Genomic DNA, 20,314 nt, shown 5'->3' on the forward strand with positions numbered 1-20,314 from the left:
TTTCGCTTTCGCAGGCTTTCCAGATTAACTGGCGCATTGAACTGGTTTATTGGCAAGCAATGATTTAAACAGGGAAATAAATACATTCCTCACAACTTATGGTCAGTCACAGGCGGCCGCTAATAGACTAAGACTTAGACCCATGTTGCTTTTTCCCAAGTTACGATAGTAACTTGCGCTTGTAGCCTAATTTACCGTGCCTACTCAAACAAATCAATGCGCTTGTTGGCTTCTGAGAATGATGGCAAATGTAGGCACTGAGTAACTAAGCATTGGTATAGATGTATGCCTTGCAGTGGGGCGGTTTCGCTCAACAAGGCTCGATTGAGAACGTAAACTCATAATTATTTTGTTTATTCTCTAGCGCGCGCACTCTCTCTCTCTCTCCTCCCTCTCTATCTATTTCTCGCTCTCGTGCACTCTGGTCTGCATTGCCGCATGTAAACTGCTCGTTTGGAGTTCGTTTGATTTACTGCTAGCGGCTTTTCAGTTTCTACGCATTGCCGTTTTTAATATAAACTATTTCCTTTGGACTGGACAATAAAATTATCATTAACTTTGTAGAGGGAAGTACGGGTATTAGAACTAGCCAAGGAGGAAACGGCTCTCAGCTAAACCAGCGAAACGGGCTTCTCCCAAAACGTGATTGCTTTCCACCACATCCCATGGACTGCTGAATGAAGGTTGTCTAGAACCAGAATTTAATGGTGCTACTGAATGCTCGTTTGCATTCCGACTCGTGGGGACTGTTCTTATATAAATCTGATATAAATCACAGATGTCTGTAGTTAAATTTTCAAATTTGACGAAAGGGACAGGATCGGAGCAACATAGCCTATTGATTCGCTTTAAACTCAATGGCCGCCCTAATCACAATGACACTGAAATAATGTGAGACGTGGTTTTAACCTGATGTGATTTTTCCTCTTCAACGTTTTTCAAGCAGAAAAAGTGTCTCCCAGAAAACAGTGTTTTCATGTTGATTAAGCTTCGCGCATGCGTTGCCATTATCGGAATTATTTCGCCACCCAGGACTAAGTTGCATTCCCGAATCCACACTCGAGCTAATTCTTTCATCAAAGTTAGGAATGTGGACAGTTCAAGAACGAGGATGTGCCGGGATTTTGTGTATTCCTTTGATGGTCGCCGTTGTCTGCTGTGCACAAAGGTGAGGTCGTTTAAGATAGCATGTGGATTTAAAAGATCTCCTATGTCGCCCGATCATCAGTTTGGTGAGATTCTGAGTGAAATCTGTGTTTCTTCCTTTTAGCGCGAACGAGCCAAGCAACATGTCCTACGTGAAGGAGACCGTGGACAAATTGCTGAAAGGATATGACATTCGCTTAAGGCCTGATTTTGGAGGTAATATGCTTCTCATCGTTGAATATGTATTCGTTTCTGCAAGTGACTATTGCCTTAACAGTTTACAATCAACGTTCAGTGCACATAACATGCAGATAATTAATCTGTCGTGACAGTCACTGAAGTTTATTATGCATACGGAAATGAAAGCCCGTCTTGTGTTCCTGAATTAAAGGTGCCCCTGTGGACGTCGGGATGAGCATAGACATCGCCAGCATCGACATGGTCTCTGAAGTGAATATGGTAAGCACATTTGGATCAGACCACGGAGACAGTATGACAAAAATCTCACGTAGTGCCTTAGCAGGTCACCCTTATAAATGGATCTTGTGGGCATTTTAGCCCTGATTTAGTTGTTAGTGTGTATGGCGGCACCAGATCGTGCCTAGTGTTTTTATAAGTTGTCGCTTTAAATAATATTATCTAAGACTTTTGGCATTAACCACATGAGCACCGAGAATGAATCTCTTTTTGAAGTACAGTAGCTTGTCAAGGCGTTAGGTTAAACGGACATAATGCTGCCATCTGCCGATTGCCATTATTATTACATTCAGAACCACGGAGAGTTCCGCACTGCTTGTGGAGGAACGGCAAGTCAGATGCGGATAAATATGCTCAGCGGCACGTTGCGACTACGCATGGAATGTTCCTACGTCTCTTCCGCCAAAGTTATGCAACACGCGAAACACGTTGAAATGCAAGTTTTGAGTCTCAGTTTTATATTAAAGAATGTGAGCTGTGCCTGTGCAGTAACAGGTACAAAGCCAAACTCGCTCTGTTAACAGTATGCAAAGTAAATGCAGTAAACAGAAGCCTGTGTTGTATGTACTGGATTTATAACGGCAATCTCTGTCAAGTATTCAAACTGCAGATATTAACAAACCAAAGTGCAAAAGCTTCTGCATCATGGGTTTGGTTTTAAAATGGCTGATAGACCATGTCTTTCATTATAACAAGATGACCTGCTTATTTTGGTGCAGCGCCTAACCAGGACAGTTTGTTGCATAATCCGCATTGATGGGAGTCAGTGTTGGCCAAGCAGGTGCTAGCACAGTCCTTTACAGCATTGCTGAAGCACTCCCACACATTGCTGATGTAACTCGACTCAAACTGGCAGAGAGGGTTGATTTCAGAACTGCCAGTAGGCAGCCGCTTTGAGTCATCTGACCCGGTATTAGGTTATTTCCATAACAGGAAACAGAACTCTTTATTAGGCATAGGTTAAGCACTGCTGATCCACACTCTCTTGGCTTTGCAGCTGTGTAGTATGCTCTCTAGTTGTATAACACTGTGCTATTTTACCTTGTCTTTGGTGTTGCCTTTACAGCAATCAGCATAGGAGTCACTGCTGTATGTAACAGTTCTGGAGATGGAATGTGCTATTTGTCTTTGTTGCTCATACGTTTGCGCATTTTATGGCGTATATGAAGATCCTTACCATAATCTTGGTTATGACGTGCAGTGCATGTGTAGGCCATCATCAAAGTCTGACTATTCTAAATATAGGGTACTTATCTGTAGTCCTGGAGGGACTACAATCCAGCTGGCTTTGCAGCTCTCTGAATCTCAATTGCTTAAATCAAAGTACTGATTAGCTGAATCAGATTGTTGAGTGTCTGGCCAAACACTTCAGCTCATCAGAACAAGGGTTGAGAGGCCCCTACAGAAGAGGAACCTCCAGGCTCAAACACTCCAGGAATCTGTCCCTACCTTTTCAGTTAATTTATTAACTTGAGGTTACAGGCAATTGAAAGTCAAATGATGAGTGTCTCTACAATGCTGTCTAGCCTAGATCCAGGTGTATATCAAGAGAGCACACCTGAGAAATGTACCACATGTGAAATTAAAAAAAATAAATAAAAAAACACAAAACTGTGTTTAGCTGCAGTCACATTGTGCATGGGCAGGTACCAAGAGCAAATGAAACTCCAGTGCATGGGTCCTGTACCCATAAAAAGAGTGAATGAATACTGTGAGAAATCATGCACATGTGAATGTGTGTTTGATGCCAATAGTGGGTGTTGCATGTTAACTATGGCAACAATTTTGCTTGCTCTGTTAGGAATTGTGAGAAACAGATCTGCTATATTAGATTGGCCAATGTTGTGGTAAATATATATAAGCAGGATTGGTTGTCTCAACCTGATGGGTATGGCTGAGTGTAGCCTCACTAGTCAATCATGTTTATATCCTTGCATATGCAATGCCTGGTTATGCCATGATAGGGGTGGTAATTTCAGAACAGTTACACTGGTAGCCAGTGTCCCACCAAGAACATTGTTGCTGAGAAATGGAATGGAATGGAGGGTTGAGCTGAATTACCCAGCTCCACAGTTGTTCCTCGTAACATTTATTAAACCAATATGCCATGCAAATTACAGAAACAACAATTGAATTGCCGCTCAATCCCATTTTATACACAGAATGCTGACCACACAATGTGCTATCTGTGTCGGCAAAAACTATGCAAGAATATTCCTGTAATATTAGCAAGAAACAATATGACTTGGATCAGATTTGCTAACATGCTAACATGTTTTAGAAAATGTGGCTAGATTGCTTTATGGTTTAATGCAAGAGGTTGCATAAAACGGAAACTATTATTCTTACCTTTAGAACACTGCATACACTCAATTGAACTTCATCACCCATTCCTATTAAATGCTGTGTAACAATTATACAGTTGCTTGTTAGCCACAAAGGTCCCAGGTGTTTCCCATTGCAATGTTGTTATGAATGCCTTTGGTTTGTTTGGTGTATGTCACTCACTGATATGCCTGTGTTCTAATACATCACTTGATCTCCTATGATTGATAATAAATGGCAGATCACCAGATCCAAGCGAATTTGGCAGTTTAATCTATCAAACTGCATTCCAGTCACAACACCTGGGTCAAATTCACTTGGCAATAGTTATACTCATCTTCTTTAGTGAGAACCATGCTAAAAAGCTACATGGCAGCAAATTTGGAGGAATTTTCAGTTAGTGAGAAAGAGGAGGCACGCGGTAAAACCTCCAGTGTTAACAGATAACATTCCAGAGTGGGACCAAATGTTTTCTGTTAAATGTTGAATTAACACTGGATGTTTGCCTGTGTGGATACTCAGTATTTTCAATGTAAGCTAATGAAGAGGCTTCACACCAATTAAAAGTTCAGGCTTGTGGCCTGAGACTGAGGCTAGGCTGAGTGTGACCTGTGACTGAGAGCTTTTATGACAAATGGGCAGAGATCTGGAGATCATGCCTGGTACTACAGTGTATGTGTACAGAATGTGTAATGACCAAGGGAATGCAGTCAGAAATTATAGAGCAGTGCACAACACTGCAAAAAAACAAAAAGCCAATCTTAACAAGTATTTTAGTCTTATATTTAGAATTGATATATATATATATATAATATATATATATATATATATAATAATAATAATAATAATAATAATAATATTATTTTGCTAAATAATACAAAAAGACTCCCAATGTGGTGAAACAGTTTGACGCACTTCACAAGTTACCAATGGGGTAAGATAATTTCACTTGATAAGCAAAAAGAAACTTACAATCTTATATTTTCTACTTGAGAGGAAAAAAACTAATTTGGAGTTTAAGTCTGGTTACAAGAAATGAAAAACAGACTTTTTGCAGTGAACATGTTTGGTAACCACAATAGGTACGATTTATGACCTACCTGCATCTAAATGGACTGCCTAATAAGTGTGTTAAATTGGAGCGAAAGCAGTTGATAGTATTGCAAGAAGGAAAGAAAGAAAGAAAGAAAGAAAGAACCCAATAATACAGTTGGTGTGTGATCGCACCGTAGTGATTTTTGTAGCATCTTGACAGGTTTGAAAGCAGGGAAGTGCTAATAACTGTTTGCCATGTCAGCACACCTGTCCTCCTTGGCAATGCTGCAGATGTGACACGCGGTAGCATTCATTACAGGTGGAACATTAATCACCTCTGCGGGCGAAATGAGATTGATTCCCGAAGCAGCCGAGGCCTCCCCCTGACCTCTAGCTAATGACATTTTTGATAACCGACGTGTCACCGTCCTCACGCGTAGCGTTGCGCGGTGCGCGTCCGCTAGTTAGAGCCTGCCTTCGAAAACAAACCGGGGCGCTAATTATCGAGCCGGAATATGACAGATCAATTGCGAATGGAGGCTGTGATTTTGAGAAGGACTCAGCGTGCCCTTATAGGGGTTTATCATTCGCAGGTGAGCGATATTCGCCGTCTGTGTTCATGTCAAACGACGAGAGTGGGCGGTTATCAAGTCCCATCATCTATCTGCATTCGTTTAAATTTTGAAATACCTTTAGAATTTAAATAGAAATGTGCAATCAGATAATACTTTATTGTGTTTTTTAAGAAATACTTGCTTTGTGTCCCAAAGCTACTTTACTCCATTATGCAGAAACTAGTGGTTAGCCACCACAAAAAAAAAAGAAAAAAAAACAACCTCATAAGAATATTCAGTGAAGTCATTTCCCTCAAGATGTGACATTAGGGCATTCTGATGGTTAGTAGACTAGGTAAACAAAGTCATTTGTTTTGCTTAGATGCAGTTTGTATTTTTCTTGTTTGGACTTTACAGATAATTGCATTTAGATTCCTTATGCAAGACTTTAGGTGTGCTCAGCTCTTGCAGTTCTGCCTGTAGCAGTTACAGTGCATACCTGAGTCCACAATGCACTCTCATACCATCCTGAGTTATGAATTGTTTAATTATTCATCTCAGGACATTGCAAACCAAACAGAATGTGACTCGGATGGCTCAGATTGACCTGCAGTCCTTTTGCCATCCGCATTTTCAAAAAAAAAGAGTTCTGTTTCATTTCTGTTTATAAACTTATTCCTTAATGGGTTTTCAGTACAGGTATGAGGTAGCTTGGTGCCACCGATGCTTAGGTTGAGTATTTGGGGGCGGGCACTAAGCCTATTAACAGGAAACCGATTATATCTGGACCTGTTGCATTATGGGACCTTTCTGTGTTCTGCTTTCAATCGTAGGGCAAAAGGTTAAGGAGACATCTGAGTTGTTTTTGTGCTTTTTGCTGTGTGGATTTTTATTTATTCATTTATTTATTTATTTATGCTTCAAAGTAAAAGTGAGTCTGTTGAGTTAATAATTGAGCTGGTTAAAGGTACACAGTAAAATGTCAAGTGTTAATTGAACTCTAACGGTGATAATTCAGCTGTTAACAGATAACATGTGTTCCCACTCTGGAATGTGAATTAACACTGTTAGAGTTCAATTAACACTGGGCATTTTACTGTGTAATGAAAGGATGCTTTTCATGGCGGCCCAGGACCCTCCACCCTGGTCATGGAGAGCCGACAGGTGTGCTGGGTTTCATTATTCAACAACACCTAATTGTCCAATTAAATCAGTTGATTACATATATAGCTTACCTCACCTGGTTCACAGTGCAATGCACACTCTTAATAAAGATTCCGATAATTAAAATATAGCTCAGTAGCTGAATTGTTTATTTTACAATGTAATTTAGTTTGTCTTTATCAAGGGTGTGAATATTTTTGGAGGTGTGCGACCACTGCGTAGGGATATGTGTAGGGATCTGTTGCATTATTTTAATTTAAAATATACAGCTATTTATTTGTATATAAAGCTCTTTGCTACTGCTCTTGTTGCTTTACATAATGATTATTTGTATTCTGTTCTGGATAGATTCTAATAGTTTAATTCCAATGACTGTGTAAGACTGCTAAAAGGGAAACTCCACCACATAACAACATAACTTCATTTAACAGATCAAGGCATAGTGGATTAAGTCTATCTTAGTGGCTGTCCAAAGCAGACTCACAGACTCACTGCACAGAAATAGTGGCAGTGGCAAGAGCGAATTTGGAAGATATAATGACATACATGTCTACCCTTGCTCCTTTGAATGACTACAATAGGCAGGTCATTTTAATTTGGAGATACATCTCCCTGACTTCCCATACTGGGCGGAGGGTGCATTGGCCAGATTTGTAGAGAAAGAGGCAAACACTGTTCCAACTGTTCCAACAACACTGTACATTATTAGTTAGCAAACTAGCTAGCTAGGGCTTGTCTCAAAGAGACAATGCTACCCAAATTTGAATATAATGGCTTCCAATGATTTTGCGGACGATGCACTGGATGGCGGCACCATTTGAGAGATTTTAATGGAATCTAAGGTTAAAGGCTACTTTTGAGGACAGATACAAGGCCGCGGACATACTACAATGGCGTGAGATGTCAGCTTCTCATGCTGCTGCTGGACTTGAACGTGCAGCTGACCCGTGACCACCTCGGGTATGTGATGGCTGGCGTTTGTGGGGCGTGGTGTCAACATAAATAATATTGGCACTGCGCCCCAGAACACTGGAGTGCTTTGGTTGAGACTTTGTGAGGATGTGCTGCACATAGCTGGCATATACCGATCAGCCACAACATGAGAACCACCTGCCGAATATTGTATAGGCCCCCCTCGTGCCGCCAAAACAACTCTGACCCGTCAAGAGTTTTTAAAATCATGTGTAAATAATTCACCCTCTAACAATATCTTAGCTTTTTATAGCCCTGTAGCAACTAATAATGTAATAAACTACCAATAGTGTTATAACTCACAATAATGTAATCCATTTCAAATTTTTTATGCAATACAAACCAATAATGTAATAAGTAGTCATAGTAGTGTACTTTATTGATCCTCGGGGGGAATTTGCACTGTTGCAGCATCAAAGACAACAAAGTAACACAATCAGATACAAATTTACAGTAGATGCAAAATATCAGATACAAATATACAGTAGATACAAATGCAGAAATCCAAATATATCAGAGGACACCATCAGAGGTGGAGTCCATGCCGCGACGGGACAGAGGTGTTTTGGCGGCACAAGGGGGACCTACACAATATTAGGTAGGTGGTTTTAATGTTGTGGCTGATCGGATTAGATTGACAAATTTGGTACATTTATCATTAAAAAAAACTGTAGAGGGATTTGCATTCAGACAAATAATAATTTATTTATTTATTTAAATTATTTTATACTGACCCCCTGATATTTCACAACGACCCTCTAAAAAAATATTAGGAGGCCAATTGAATGAATCCTGGATCAAACACTTTGTCCTTACTGGGAAAGAAAAGTTCAGCAATGTTCATTTTGTAACAGAGTAGCAGGGCTAGCACAGGCAGTGTCACCGGTCGGTTCTGTTCCATGTTTGAGACCGCTGTTACATAATGACTTTGACCCATTTGTTAACCAATAAGCACAAGCCCAGCGCTCACAGCCATTCAGTTTGAGAAAGAATTAGATTTCCCTTCTAGCGGTAAACAGAGTGCTAATTGTGTCACATCTGTACGGCTTCTTAGGACAGAGTTTCTGTCTCGGCTGGGGACCGGGGCGCTGGCGACAGCTGCTTCAGTTGCCACGCGGTCGTTTGGCTCTCGCAGAACAATTAAATCAGCAATTAAGCGAGCAGATTCCAGCCAGCCATCCAGCTCGCGACTCACTGCAGTCTACCGCGTCTGCTGCTACTCCGGGTAGTCTCCGTCTTCGCACAGAGTAAGTCATGTAATACGGGGTAGGCGTGAATTTGGAATCGCGCTGGGACTGGATGACAAAACTCTGACCCAGTTGCTAATTCACACATGACCTACCTAGGTGTTTTTTTTGGAACTCGCAAACGGATTTCAGCTCTAAGGTTCGCTGCCTGCAGCAAATAGATCACCATAAGTGCGGCATTTGAGGGTGTTACACACTTGTCTCCCAGCTAGTGGATGAGATCACAGACTACAAAAATAAGAAAAAAAGAAGTCATTTTTAAACATCCGTGTTTCTTTTAAATATGTACATGGCTGGATTACCTCACGTAGTGTGGATTTTATGATATAAAATTAATTTTGATCTATATGCACGCTATGGGACAGTTTAATCGTCACATCACTCATTTTGGCTGAGCTTTGAAACAGACACATTTGAGTGAACGTGACTTCCTGTGAATCTGTAGATGCAGCTCTTGGTGGCCATGGCTGCTCTCAGTGGCCGTTAAAGGACAGATCGGCCTCACCCATTGGTCAAACAATGATGGACTGATCTGATTCGACGATTATGCAGTGAACTCTGAAATTCTGAATACTTTGGTGCGAGGGGACCCTACACCAAAACCAGGAAAAAGATAGAAAAGGACAGGAACTGTTACAGCCACAGAGGAGGACAAAAATAACCTTCCCTGGGTGGGAGGGAGGTTCCGAAAATAACTCCGCTATACCCCAATTCATGGCCTGCTTTTGCATGCGAACCAGCTCCATTGCTCCTCCGTATTGTGGTGGGAGCCATATATATATAGACTGCCTGGAAATAGCCCAGCTGTCTCTGAGGGGCTCCTCTGAGAAGCTATCATGGCTACAGAACACTGCAGTCACCCATTAGCCTGATCAAGCAGAGCTCAGAGATCACAGATAATAAAAGAACAGACTGAATTGTGGCTAACGTGGATGTGCATTACATTCAGTTGATTTAGGGATAATGGCAAGAAGCAACAGGTTCAGGTTCAGGTTAAATGGGGTACTCAGTAAAAACATAATTCATATTTAAACATAATGGAGGTGTTCATTCAAAAGAAAACTAATGGAGGTGACCTAGTAATCGGGATGATTAGCACACAGTTTTTATTATTGACAGAGATGGCCATTAAAATTCTTTCTCATGACTAATTGGACAGACTGTTAAAACTCACTACATGCATTGTTAATTGGGCACAGGGGTCAACAAAATTAGGAGTACACAATGCAGGCTCATCCACAGTCACTGTAATCTTACATCAGGGGGTGCACAGTTCCAGACTTTAGCGGATTTGGTGTCTGTATCCCTTTTTTCAATTCATTATCTTAAACAGGGCCATTTGAGCAGTAGATCAGGTGGTACAACCAGCCCCCTTTCCTTTCAACAAGCGGGCTGATTAGAGTCCTGCCAAATTTCCAAGTCCTCAATTTAGGATCTTCGATCCCTCTGAATGATTGACATTCCACGATGGACACGACTGCCAATCCATTTCTAGGTATCTATTGACTCTGTGGCCAGATGCAATCTCATGACCCCTACAAGACATGCTATTAAGTAGGTCAGATCCCAGGGCTTTACTGTTTGAGATATAATTCATACAGTAATACATTATGATAATTAGTATCAGGGCATAATGAGCAAATACTGTCAAAACGACAACAATGCTACAGCGTGATGAGAGAGGTATTGAATGAGCAGGGTACTGGTGTTCATTATAAAGATTTGGCTGCAGGACAGTCAAATTATAGTCGCAGGTCCATTAACCTGCTGCAAGAGTGCTGCATTCTTCTGTCAGTCAAAGCGCATGAACTGTACCACCTTTAAGATCAAGGTTTGCTCTGTGATACCAGCAATGCTTGGACAGTGTTGACCTCCGCATAATGCAGTTTATAAATGCATATCTCCCTGTAGATCGATTAATTGATCAGTCGATCACCTATTACTTTTTCATTTATGTTGCCATGGTTAACAGTGTTTTAGGTTGTCCCTTGGTTTACCCATCTAAGCCAAAATTCTTTGCTGTTTGAAAGCAAAGGAGAATGAATGTTCCCTGTATGCATAAAGTTGCGAAGTCCGCATTGCCAGCTCATAAATAGATTGGCCGCCCACACAGCGCTGGAGCTGTTCTGGCTTCATGTTGCTTGCGAACCACGCAGTGAGTGGGCTGCACTGTGAGCTTCCACACAAAGGCTCGAGTGAGTATGATGGTATTCCATCTTTATGGATCCCAGCCTTTAACCCGTGAAACTATAGGTATTTGAGAGTGTAGAGAAAGACTATTTTATGTCCAGTTCTTCACAGTGAGCTTTGAGGAAATTTGCAATTCAAGTGTACTGTTGCATGTTCTATCCTTCATTTACAGTATAACTTTGTGCTGCTTTCAAGTCTTATTGCACTCTCCATATTGAGTTCCATATTAAGATAAATAAATAAATAAATAAATAAATAAATAAATAAATAAAAATCTCATAACTTTGAAAAGTACTGAAGTGGCTCTTTTTGGTTTTTACCTTGAACGAACTTGAGTCCACCAGTTAAGCTAGGTGGATTTACGGTACTTTAAATTTGCATCAGTCATGATTTCTCCTCCGTCTTTCTTTTATGTTCAGTGTTTCCCCATTTTCTTCATACAGTTTCAGTTGTCCTGAAGCACTATTCTTCCCACAAGCAACTGACTATTATTCACATTCTACGCTGTGCTACAAAAGAGTACTAACTGAAGGTGTGGAAATTGAAAGGTGTTAATCTCTCACTGAACAGTATGGAAGCCTTAAACCTTTGTTTAAATAGTAATCTTGACAGGATGAATTAAGATAATAGTGTGTTGCCTCAGACTCCCTGCCTGAATCAAAATCAAAGGGATTAAGGCCTATTTCATGGCTTTTCTTGGCTCAAAATAGGGCTTAGGTGGTGACTTTGCGTGATAGCGACTGTGGCCGGTCTGGCTTTGCTTCCACTATCAACTCAATGTGTTGCCTCCCTATATTTAGCTACATTTAGAATGTAACCACAATACATTAAGCCGTTGGCTATAAAAAAATGAAACATGGAAAAATAAAAAAAAATTGGAGGATGGAGGTGGAGGGATGTTGTAAATAGCCATTGTTAGTTATTTCATAGCCAATGTTATTAACATAAATTAAAAAAGAAATTCCCTTTACATATACATTTTTACGTCAATTACTGATTGTTGCCCGACTTATATCTGTGAAAACAGCTTCAAATATGACATTTTGCCTCAATGATTGGAGAAAGTCAAGGTTGCCAGGTGCCTCGTTCAATGTCTACACAGCATCATTACCATTAGGCTGGCCTGCTGAATAATGACTAGTATTGGGAGAAAAGTAGCTTACACATGATATGAAAGGATGAGAGCACAAAGAGAAAGAAATAAATATATTTTAATCTTATTTTGATAGTCAACATTATATGTATACAGTGTCAACTGGTCGAATGCAGTAGCTTCCGTTAGTCAGGAAAGTAAAGCTGTTTTTATAAAGAATACTTTGAAATGAATTCAGTGCAGTGCGTTGTAACGTACCCGAGAGTTGCTTGATTAACAAGGAGGTAGTCTGTGTTCAATTTCAGTACGTACAAATAGAAGTGAATGTAACAGACGGGTCCTCAGTGAGTTTTCTATGGAAACTATATTTCTGAAGGGAATGCTTTACGGAATTATCAAGAGTAACTAAGGAAAGCAGGACTTGGGTTGGGCTTGGCAAAAGGCCAATTAAGCGGATTCTGCCTAAGTTAATTTAATTTTAATTGAGCATGTCTATGGTTGCAGGTAAACATGAAAGCAGGCAAAACTTGAAATGCAGTATCATTCACAACCAGATTGTACCAACAAATGCTGAACTGACCATTTATAATTGTTCTACAGATGTTATTTTCTTTGCGTGATTTCTCCTATAGGCGGCTTAGGCTGCTTGAAAAAAGGCTTAGGTCAGACATTTCAATGCAGGAAAAACCCTGCATTTATATCAGGAATGTTGAGGATTAGGAAATGGTGGTTAGGAAACTGCTTGTAGCTCTTCAGATTGCAGTTTGAGTTCCTAGTTGAGACATTCCATGTGTACACTTACACAAGGCATTTTACCAGAATTGCTTCAGTAAATATTGAGCTGTATAAATCGATAGTGTACAGGCACTTTTTTAAAATGTAAGCCATGTGTACTGTGTAGGCTTACTGTTTAAGTTTCATTCCTGTTGGAAATCGACCTCCAGCTTCTAGTTGTGACTAAATGAACCGCCCTGAGGCCTCAAGCTAATGATCCTCGGAGCAAATTAGGTTTGACTATTCATCACTGAGGCACAACCATACTGCATTGGTATTCTCTGCCACAGTCTCAGAAAAAATATCTTTATTTTCAGAATCCTGCTTTCCGAATATTCAAATCCGAAGGTGTACAATAAGAATGCTAGTGCATACGTGACATTTACCGCTCACTTGCTCCATCTGCAGACCTTTATGTTCCCTCCTCCAGAATTGAAAATTGAGGTGCCTTAGGTGCAGGGAGCTAGCCGTTGTGTGATGGGAGAGAGGTATGATATGAATTTAAATGTACATTGTGTATTTATAGCCATCTTCATAATAATTCTGAAGTTCTCAGGCAGAGACAAAAGGTTTATATAATGTTTAGTGTAGTTAGAGCACGGAAATACTGAGCTGTTATTCCCACATTTGTCAGCACCTGTTATAATTCAAAGCTTATCAAGCCATTGGTTTAGTCAATGCATACCAAAGAGGCCTAACACAGTTGTATTTGTACTGGAAACGTGTTCCTTTCTATGTCATGACAATAAAACCACATTTTAATTTCCATGTGTATACACACCATTGCTGGAGACTACACTATTTTTGATTTACAGTACCTCTGCACATTAAGGGTTTTTTCACACTGCCAAGCTCAGACACGCACAGTATGACAGCTTGAACAAGAGATGCTGAGTCTTCTAACTGCGAGAATCACATCTGGCTGTACTAAGGATGCTTACTCTGAAATGCAAGCCTTGATCTAGAGCTCTAAAGAGTTCTATGACAGCTAACTGATAAGCAGCATTGTGGGTATTGTGTCTAACCTAACAGCAGTAGTTTGTAGGTCCGGTACCCAGCTGATATTGTAAATCAAATTGTATATGAATTATTTGGAGATTGGGACCTTAGGACTCCTATTGCAAATGAGCATGTCCCCACATAATGGACAGGAGACGAGTGCAGGTGTCATGTTTGTGCCTTATACCTGTAAATGCTGATACACATCAGGATCAGGTCCCCGCAAGGTTTCCAACGTGGTTTGGTACAGACTGTAATTTGCCATGTAAAAAAAAAGTGTGATATGAACATACGGAAATTTTGCATGTTCCACATAGAGGAGTAAGCATGGCAGCCAGCCCTGGGGGTGTTCTGAGACTCGCAACCACCAGCCTGTAGGGCCCCTCCGTCTATTTCTCCTCTACTTTCCACTGCTCTCTGTGGATTTCAATGTGTTCTTTTATTATGATGTAACACCATGCAAGCCTGGGTGTGGCAGGGCACACCTATGGCTGGATGGGGCGTGACACGAGAGCGCTTCACAGTAAAATGTCCAGTGTTAATTCAACTCTGACAGAGTACATGTGGGTCCAATAGGGACCATATGTACTCTGTGAGTTCATTGAACAACAAATGTTTTACTGCGTATGAATTGATCGCAATACATTTTTGAGAAATCCCTGTGGCAGCACATGGACAGTTAGCAAATTCCCAAGGAAACTATGTCTTTACAGAGCTATACTAAATATGCACATGCATAATGGAAATGTGCAACGGAATGCTGTTCGTCATTGATTTATCTGAACCCTTTGAAATGCATGAATCTCCAGAACAAAGTGCTAGGGTTTTCTCTGTCAATGAAATTTTTATAATGTAGAAGAAATCTTTTTTTTTTTTTTTTTTTTATTCCAGGCCACTTGTGGGTGAATTGTGATCAATCCGGGCCTGGCTGTTTGCATTCTTCTGCAATTTATGCAAATTGCTGTTTAACATTATTTCTTGTGTTTCTGTGATCAATTGTGCATTAGACTTGCATTATTTCTGTCAGAAATATCATATTAATGAAAACCGGTATTTCTTCACTCCATGTATATAGATTAACCAGTAGCTCAGGGGAGAGGGACAGACTCCACCCATTGCCTGGTCCTCAAGCTCTCCTTCATGTGGTTATTGACTCCCTCCCATGATAAATCTCACATCATGCAGAGCATCTTTCGATCCCAAACTAACCACTCTCTGTCCCTTCTCTACTGACTGCCAGTGCATCACTTGCATTCTTTTTTATCACTCTGAAATTGGAGCAGTCCTGCCACAGCTTCCAGGTCAAGGTCACTCTTTGACCTGGAAAACATCTTGAAGACTTGTTTGCGACCAAAAAAAAATTACAACTCGACAATTTATCAGCCTAATCCATGAAAGAACAAAAAAAAAATGTTTAGTCATGTATCAGTGATCAAATGTACGTGATGCTAGGTACAATCCAGTTATTGAACAATACATAAGGGTGACATTTGTGATGTGTTTATTATGTATTAATTACAAAACTTGCAAGGTGGTTTATTCTTACTGTAAGTGTTGATCCTATATGTAAGGTGCAGTGCTGTTGAATGTTAGTAAAGTGAATTGTGTATTGCATGTACATTTTAGAGTAGTGCATTGGTACAGTGCTGTTGTAGCTACAGTAGGAACAATATTTATTGTAATATAATTACAGTATGGGCATATATAAAAATTTGTTCTGACACGATACATATATTTTGTGCAGTAAAAGTAAATGATCCCTCAATAACTGTAGAGGGATTTCCAATCGTCCTTCTGGTATTTCAACCCTACTCAGAAGCATAATATTTAACTATGTTTAAAATGTTATTTATGATCTGAATAAGGGACTTGCATTGAGTTATATGTCCCTTACGTGACACTAATAAAATCCCACCGCATGCAAACCTAAATCGCAGTGATAAAGAAGTAAAGACAAACCCACTGCCGTTCCACATACCAACAATTCAATTCACCGGACTAATGAAATCGTCTGCCGGGAAAGATTAGGCACCTGGCTCCATTCCCTTCTAATACTGGACCAGCTGGGGTCCAGAATCCCATAAAATAAAGGCTAATGGCGCGGCTAACGATTAAAGGTCCCTGAGAATTCCATTTAAGGACGGTCACGGCAGAGCCGAAATTGCGTTAGGAAAGACTTTGGGAGGGGAAGTGGTGGCGGCGCCGCGACAGGAGATTCTAGAGATTAGAAAAGTCTAGCCACTTGGGCTGCCGGGTAATTCTTTGATTTAATCAGGCGGGCTGAGGAGGTCGGAGGGCGGGAGGTGGTCGGGTGGCGGCGCGTCGGGTGTGATTCGCGCTGTGGGAGTGCACTTCAGCGCGAGGGCACTCAGCCCCGGCTCGGGGTTCGCCGCCGTGTCCGCCGGTTTTCGTTCCCCAGCCATGCACTTGACTGCCTGATTCGGCTAATCACCCAGTTGATTGAACCAATTTCGCGGCGTCCCCTTCCCAGTTCTCAAAGTGTTAGTGGTTTCAAGAGGGCTGGAAAATAAATAGCCCAAGTTTATGACCCTCTGGTAATTGTTATGGTTAGGGCATGGTGAGTCAGTACGCTCTTAATACCTTTGGAGGACTGCAGATTCTACCTCCTACACGAGCAGAGTAGTTCTGTGCCCATTCTCATAGCATGCTGTTAGCAGTGAAGGACAAAACCAGCTTCACAACAAGTCTGAGCACTGCTGGCACCCATGCTGGACATGACCAACAGAAAGGGGTAGGGGCGTGAGACAAGGAGAACATGCAAACTTGGCTGTTACGACCCCATGGGTCTCGGGGTGCATGGGGTATGTAAATAGATGTTAAGAATGCCGGGAGATGTTAATGCTGTATAAATGATGGTAACAACAATAAATCAAACACAGACAAAAGCAGCAACTCAGTGCATGAGTGTTTTACTGTGTGAACAAAACAAAAGGTGCAACAAACTACTACAGGACATACAACAACCCAGACACACACTACCGGGGTCAAAGGACGCTGGATGTTGCCAAATGAACAGAAAAACAAGCTAGCTAAACCAGAGAGTAATTTAATCTAGTGTATCAAGTACACAAACAAAAGGCCTATCTACTCTAACTAGGAGACTGAAAAAACAATTGGTTGGCAATCACCCCTAAGGACTAGTGGATCTATACACAACATAGCCTATGGGCATATGTACAGGAGCCCCCAGTCTTACCTGTCCCAAGCCTTGGAAGTGTACACAAAAACAAGACAAGTTCAAATGAGTGATTAACATACAGAGTCAAATACTAACACAACACAGAGCAAAAAGTCAGACATCCATCATGGCAAACAGTCAAGGCTTATATAGCAGAGGTGGCGAGTTCTGATTGGTTGATCCAGAATTGACACGGAGGGTGGGGATTGGTGAAGGTGGGACTTGGTGGATGGTGATTGACAGGCGGCGCAGCCAACAAAGATGATGGCAGGTGAAGGCAGGGAAGTCCACAAAAATGAAAACACATGGCACGTAACATTGGCCCACACAGAAAGGCCCAATCCGAGATTATACGGGGAATCATTTCTACTTAAAATCTTTTATTATTTACGTAAAGTCAATAAAGGTTTTTACAGACATCATATTCACAGTAAAATGTTTATAAATACAATCATAGTCCTAAATAGGCTATTGATTTAAGTACATTAAAGGGGCAGTTCACAAAAAATTTAATTAAAGAATGTTTCCACTTACCCAGAGTACTATCTACAGTATCCATCCAAATAGTTTGCTGAAATTTGACAAGTTTTCTTGATGCAGTTCACCTTGATTCAGTGGACCTCTATAGACCCATATTTTTGTGTTGCTCAATGCGGCAAACATTTGCATTCGAAAAACTAAAAAGCAATATCTCTTTCAAAATATAATGCCATGGTTACTCATGAACATCCTCAGAGCTTAATTGCTGAAGAACTACTTCTTCTACCTGAAGTACACCAACTGCGTGTATCTGAGTAAAGACTAGTTTGAAACTTAAGTTTTTTTTTTTGTAGTTTTAATATATCAACAGCAACTCACTTTATTAAAGCACATAGCAGCTTATAATTCATAGTTTAGACATCAACAGGTGCAATTTATGTTTTACAGTGCCGTGAAAAAGTATTAGCCTCTTCCTGATTTAATCTCTGATTACATATTTGTCACACTGAATGGTTTCAGATCTTTAGACAAAATGTAGTATTAGACAAAGGGAACCTGAGTAAACACAACACACATTTTTAAAATCATTATTTCATTCATGTAATGAAAAAAGTTATCAAAAACCCATATCATCCATGTGAAAAAGTAATTGCCCCTTTAAACTTGATAACTAGTGGCACCACCTTTAACAGCAATATCTGCAAACAAATGTTTCCTATAATTTCATATCAGTCTGTCATATCGCTTCCGCTTCAGCTCACAGACAGATAACCAGACATTCTCCTTAAGAATTTTCCAGCACAGAGTGGAATTAATGGTTCCTTCCTTCAACAATGGCAAGCTGACCAGGTCCCAAGGCAGCAAAGCATCTGCATGCCATCACACTACAACCGCCATGCTTGACTTTTGGTATGATGTTCTTACTGTGAAATTGAGTTTTTTGCATGATACCAGACATAATGTTACACGTGTCATCCAAAAAGGTCCACACTTGACTCCATAGAACATTGTCCCAAAAGAATTGGAGATCTTCCAGGTGCTTTTTTTGTACATGTGAGATGAGCATTAATGTTTCTCTTGCTTTGCGGTGATTTCCGCCTTGCTACTCTCCCATGAATCACATTTTTTCCCAGTCTCTTTCTTATTGTGGAGTCATGAACACTGACCTTACCTCAGGCTAGAAAGGCCCACAGTTCTTAGGATGTTCTTCTGGCTTTGTTTTTGACTTCCTGAATGAGTTGTCACTGTGCTGTAGGAGAAATGTTGCTAGGTTGGCCACTACAGGGAAGATTAACCCCTGTTCCAAGTGTTCTCCATTTAGAAATAATAGCTCTCACTATGGTTTGGTGGAGTCCCAGAGCCTTATAAATGGGTTAGTAACCCTTTCTAGACTGATATACTTTTTTTCCTCATGTGTTCTGGAATTCCCTTTGATCATGGCATATTCTGCTCGTATAAACGTTGACTTATTATCTATGATGGTAAGGATCAATATGAGCGAGATTTAGATTCACAAGATGTAGTAAAGCCTGTAATCAAGCCTGGGTGTGTTCAATCAGCTGAATATAATTATCAATTAAATTAGGGTAATTGGTTGATTGAATAACTAAGAGGGGAATTACTTTTTCACATAAGTGATATGGGTGTTTGATAACTTTTTATATTATTTTAAAAAATGTTTTTTGTGTTTACTCGGTTTTCCTTTGTCTAATATATTTTGCCTGAAGATCTGAAACTATTCAGTGTGACAACTATGCAATAATAGTGGAAATTAGGAAAATACTTTTTTACAGCACTGTATAACATAGCACCCATTAATATCTCAGCCATGTGAATGAGGTCCATGGTGAGCAGGTTGTAAAATCCACACTCAATTCCCAGTAGATGAGTATGTGTCAGTACAGATGATAACAATTAATCAGAGTTCGTCTAACCAGGATTAAAATATAATGATACTTACTCAATTACTTAAGATAATACTTAATCAGAAGACTTTTAAAAGTTCTTGAACTGACATAGGCAGTACTTAATACCTCTTCACTCATTAGCTCCCTGCAAACCAAAATTACCTCTGCTGGTTCTAATGAGTCTGCAGTTTGTTTCCCCTAATGAATCAGTTCTCAGCTAAACTGATGTAGCCCTCATGGAAAAATGAACTCAGATACATAATAATCCAGTTATAGGAAGTCCTTTTTCCTTTTGACCCAGCCCCTCTGTAGGAAGGTGCCATTTGTTTGGATGGCTGAAACCAATGACAGACTCAAGGGTGGTGCAAGGGGAGCATCTACTTTCAGTCTCAATAGTCACAATGCGGTGGCTTATGGCAAAGGCAACCAATACCCTCTGAAAACTGATGTCCACATCTGAAAATTTAGTCGGATTACACTTGCAAGACATCCATCGTGGAAAAAATGCATTGTGATCTCCATATAATATCACATCCCAATGCCATATTCCACATCCATAACCTGAAAAAAAAAAATTATTTTATTGTGTAGTCAGTATAGTCATATGCAGCATTTTCAGTGTGACTATCTAGAATACACTTCAACCTTGAAGGTAAACTTTTCCGTCAGTTGCTTCTTCTGAAGAAGTTCAAGGGAAGATAAATATTGTGTGATGCCTTTCCTTTATCACAAAGAAAATCCCCCGTCCGCCT

At 40.3% G+C, this 20,314-nt stretch overlaps 1 protein-coding gene across 1 annotated transcript in view; it reads left to right on the forward strand.

Moving 5' to 3' along the window:
• Window positions 1-293: 293 nt before the first annotated feature.
• Window positions 294-20,314, forward strand: part of LOC135259682 (gamma-aminobutyric acid receptor subunit beta-1-like) — an 89,167-nt gene continuing 69,146 nt past the window's right edge. Inside the window, exons 1-3 of the mRNA XM_064344299.1 lie at window positions 294-1,168; window positions 1,271-1,362; window positions 1,538-1,605. Coding sequence (XP_064200369.1) covers window positions 1,089-1,168; window positions 1,271-1,362; window positions 1,538-1,605 — 240 coding nt within the window. The 5' untranslated portion in view covers window positions 294-1,088. The remainder of the gene's footprint in view (window positions 1,169-1,270; window positions 1,363-1,537; window positions 1,606-20,314) is intronic.

Source organism: Anguilla rostrata, chromosome 7 (genome assembly GCF_018555375.3).
Source record: "Anguilla rostrata isolate EN2019 chromosome 7, ASM1855537v3, whole genome shotgun sequence".
Classification (NCBI taxonomy): domain Eukaryota; kingdom Metazoa; phylum Chordata; class Actinopteri; order Anguilliformes; family Anguillidae; genus Anguilla; species Anguilla rostrata.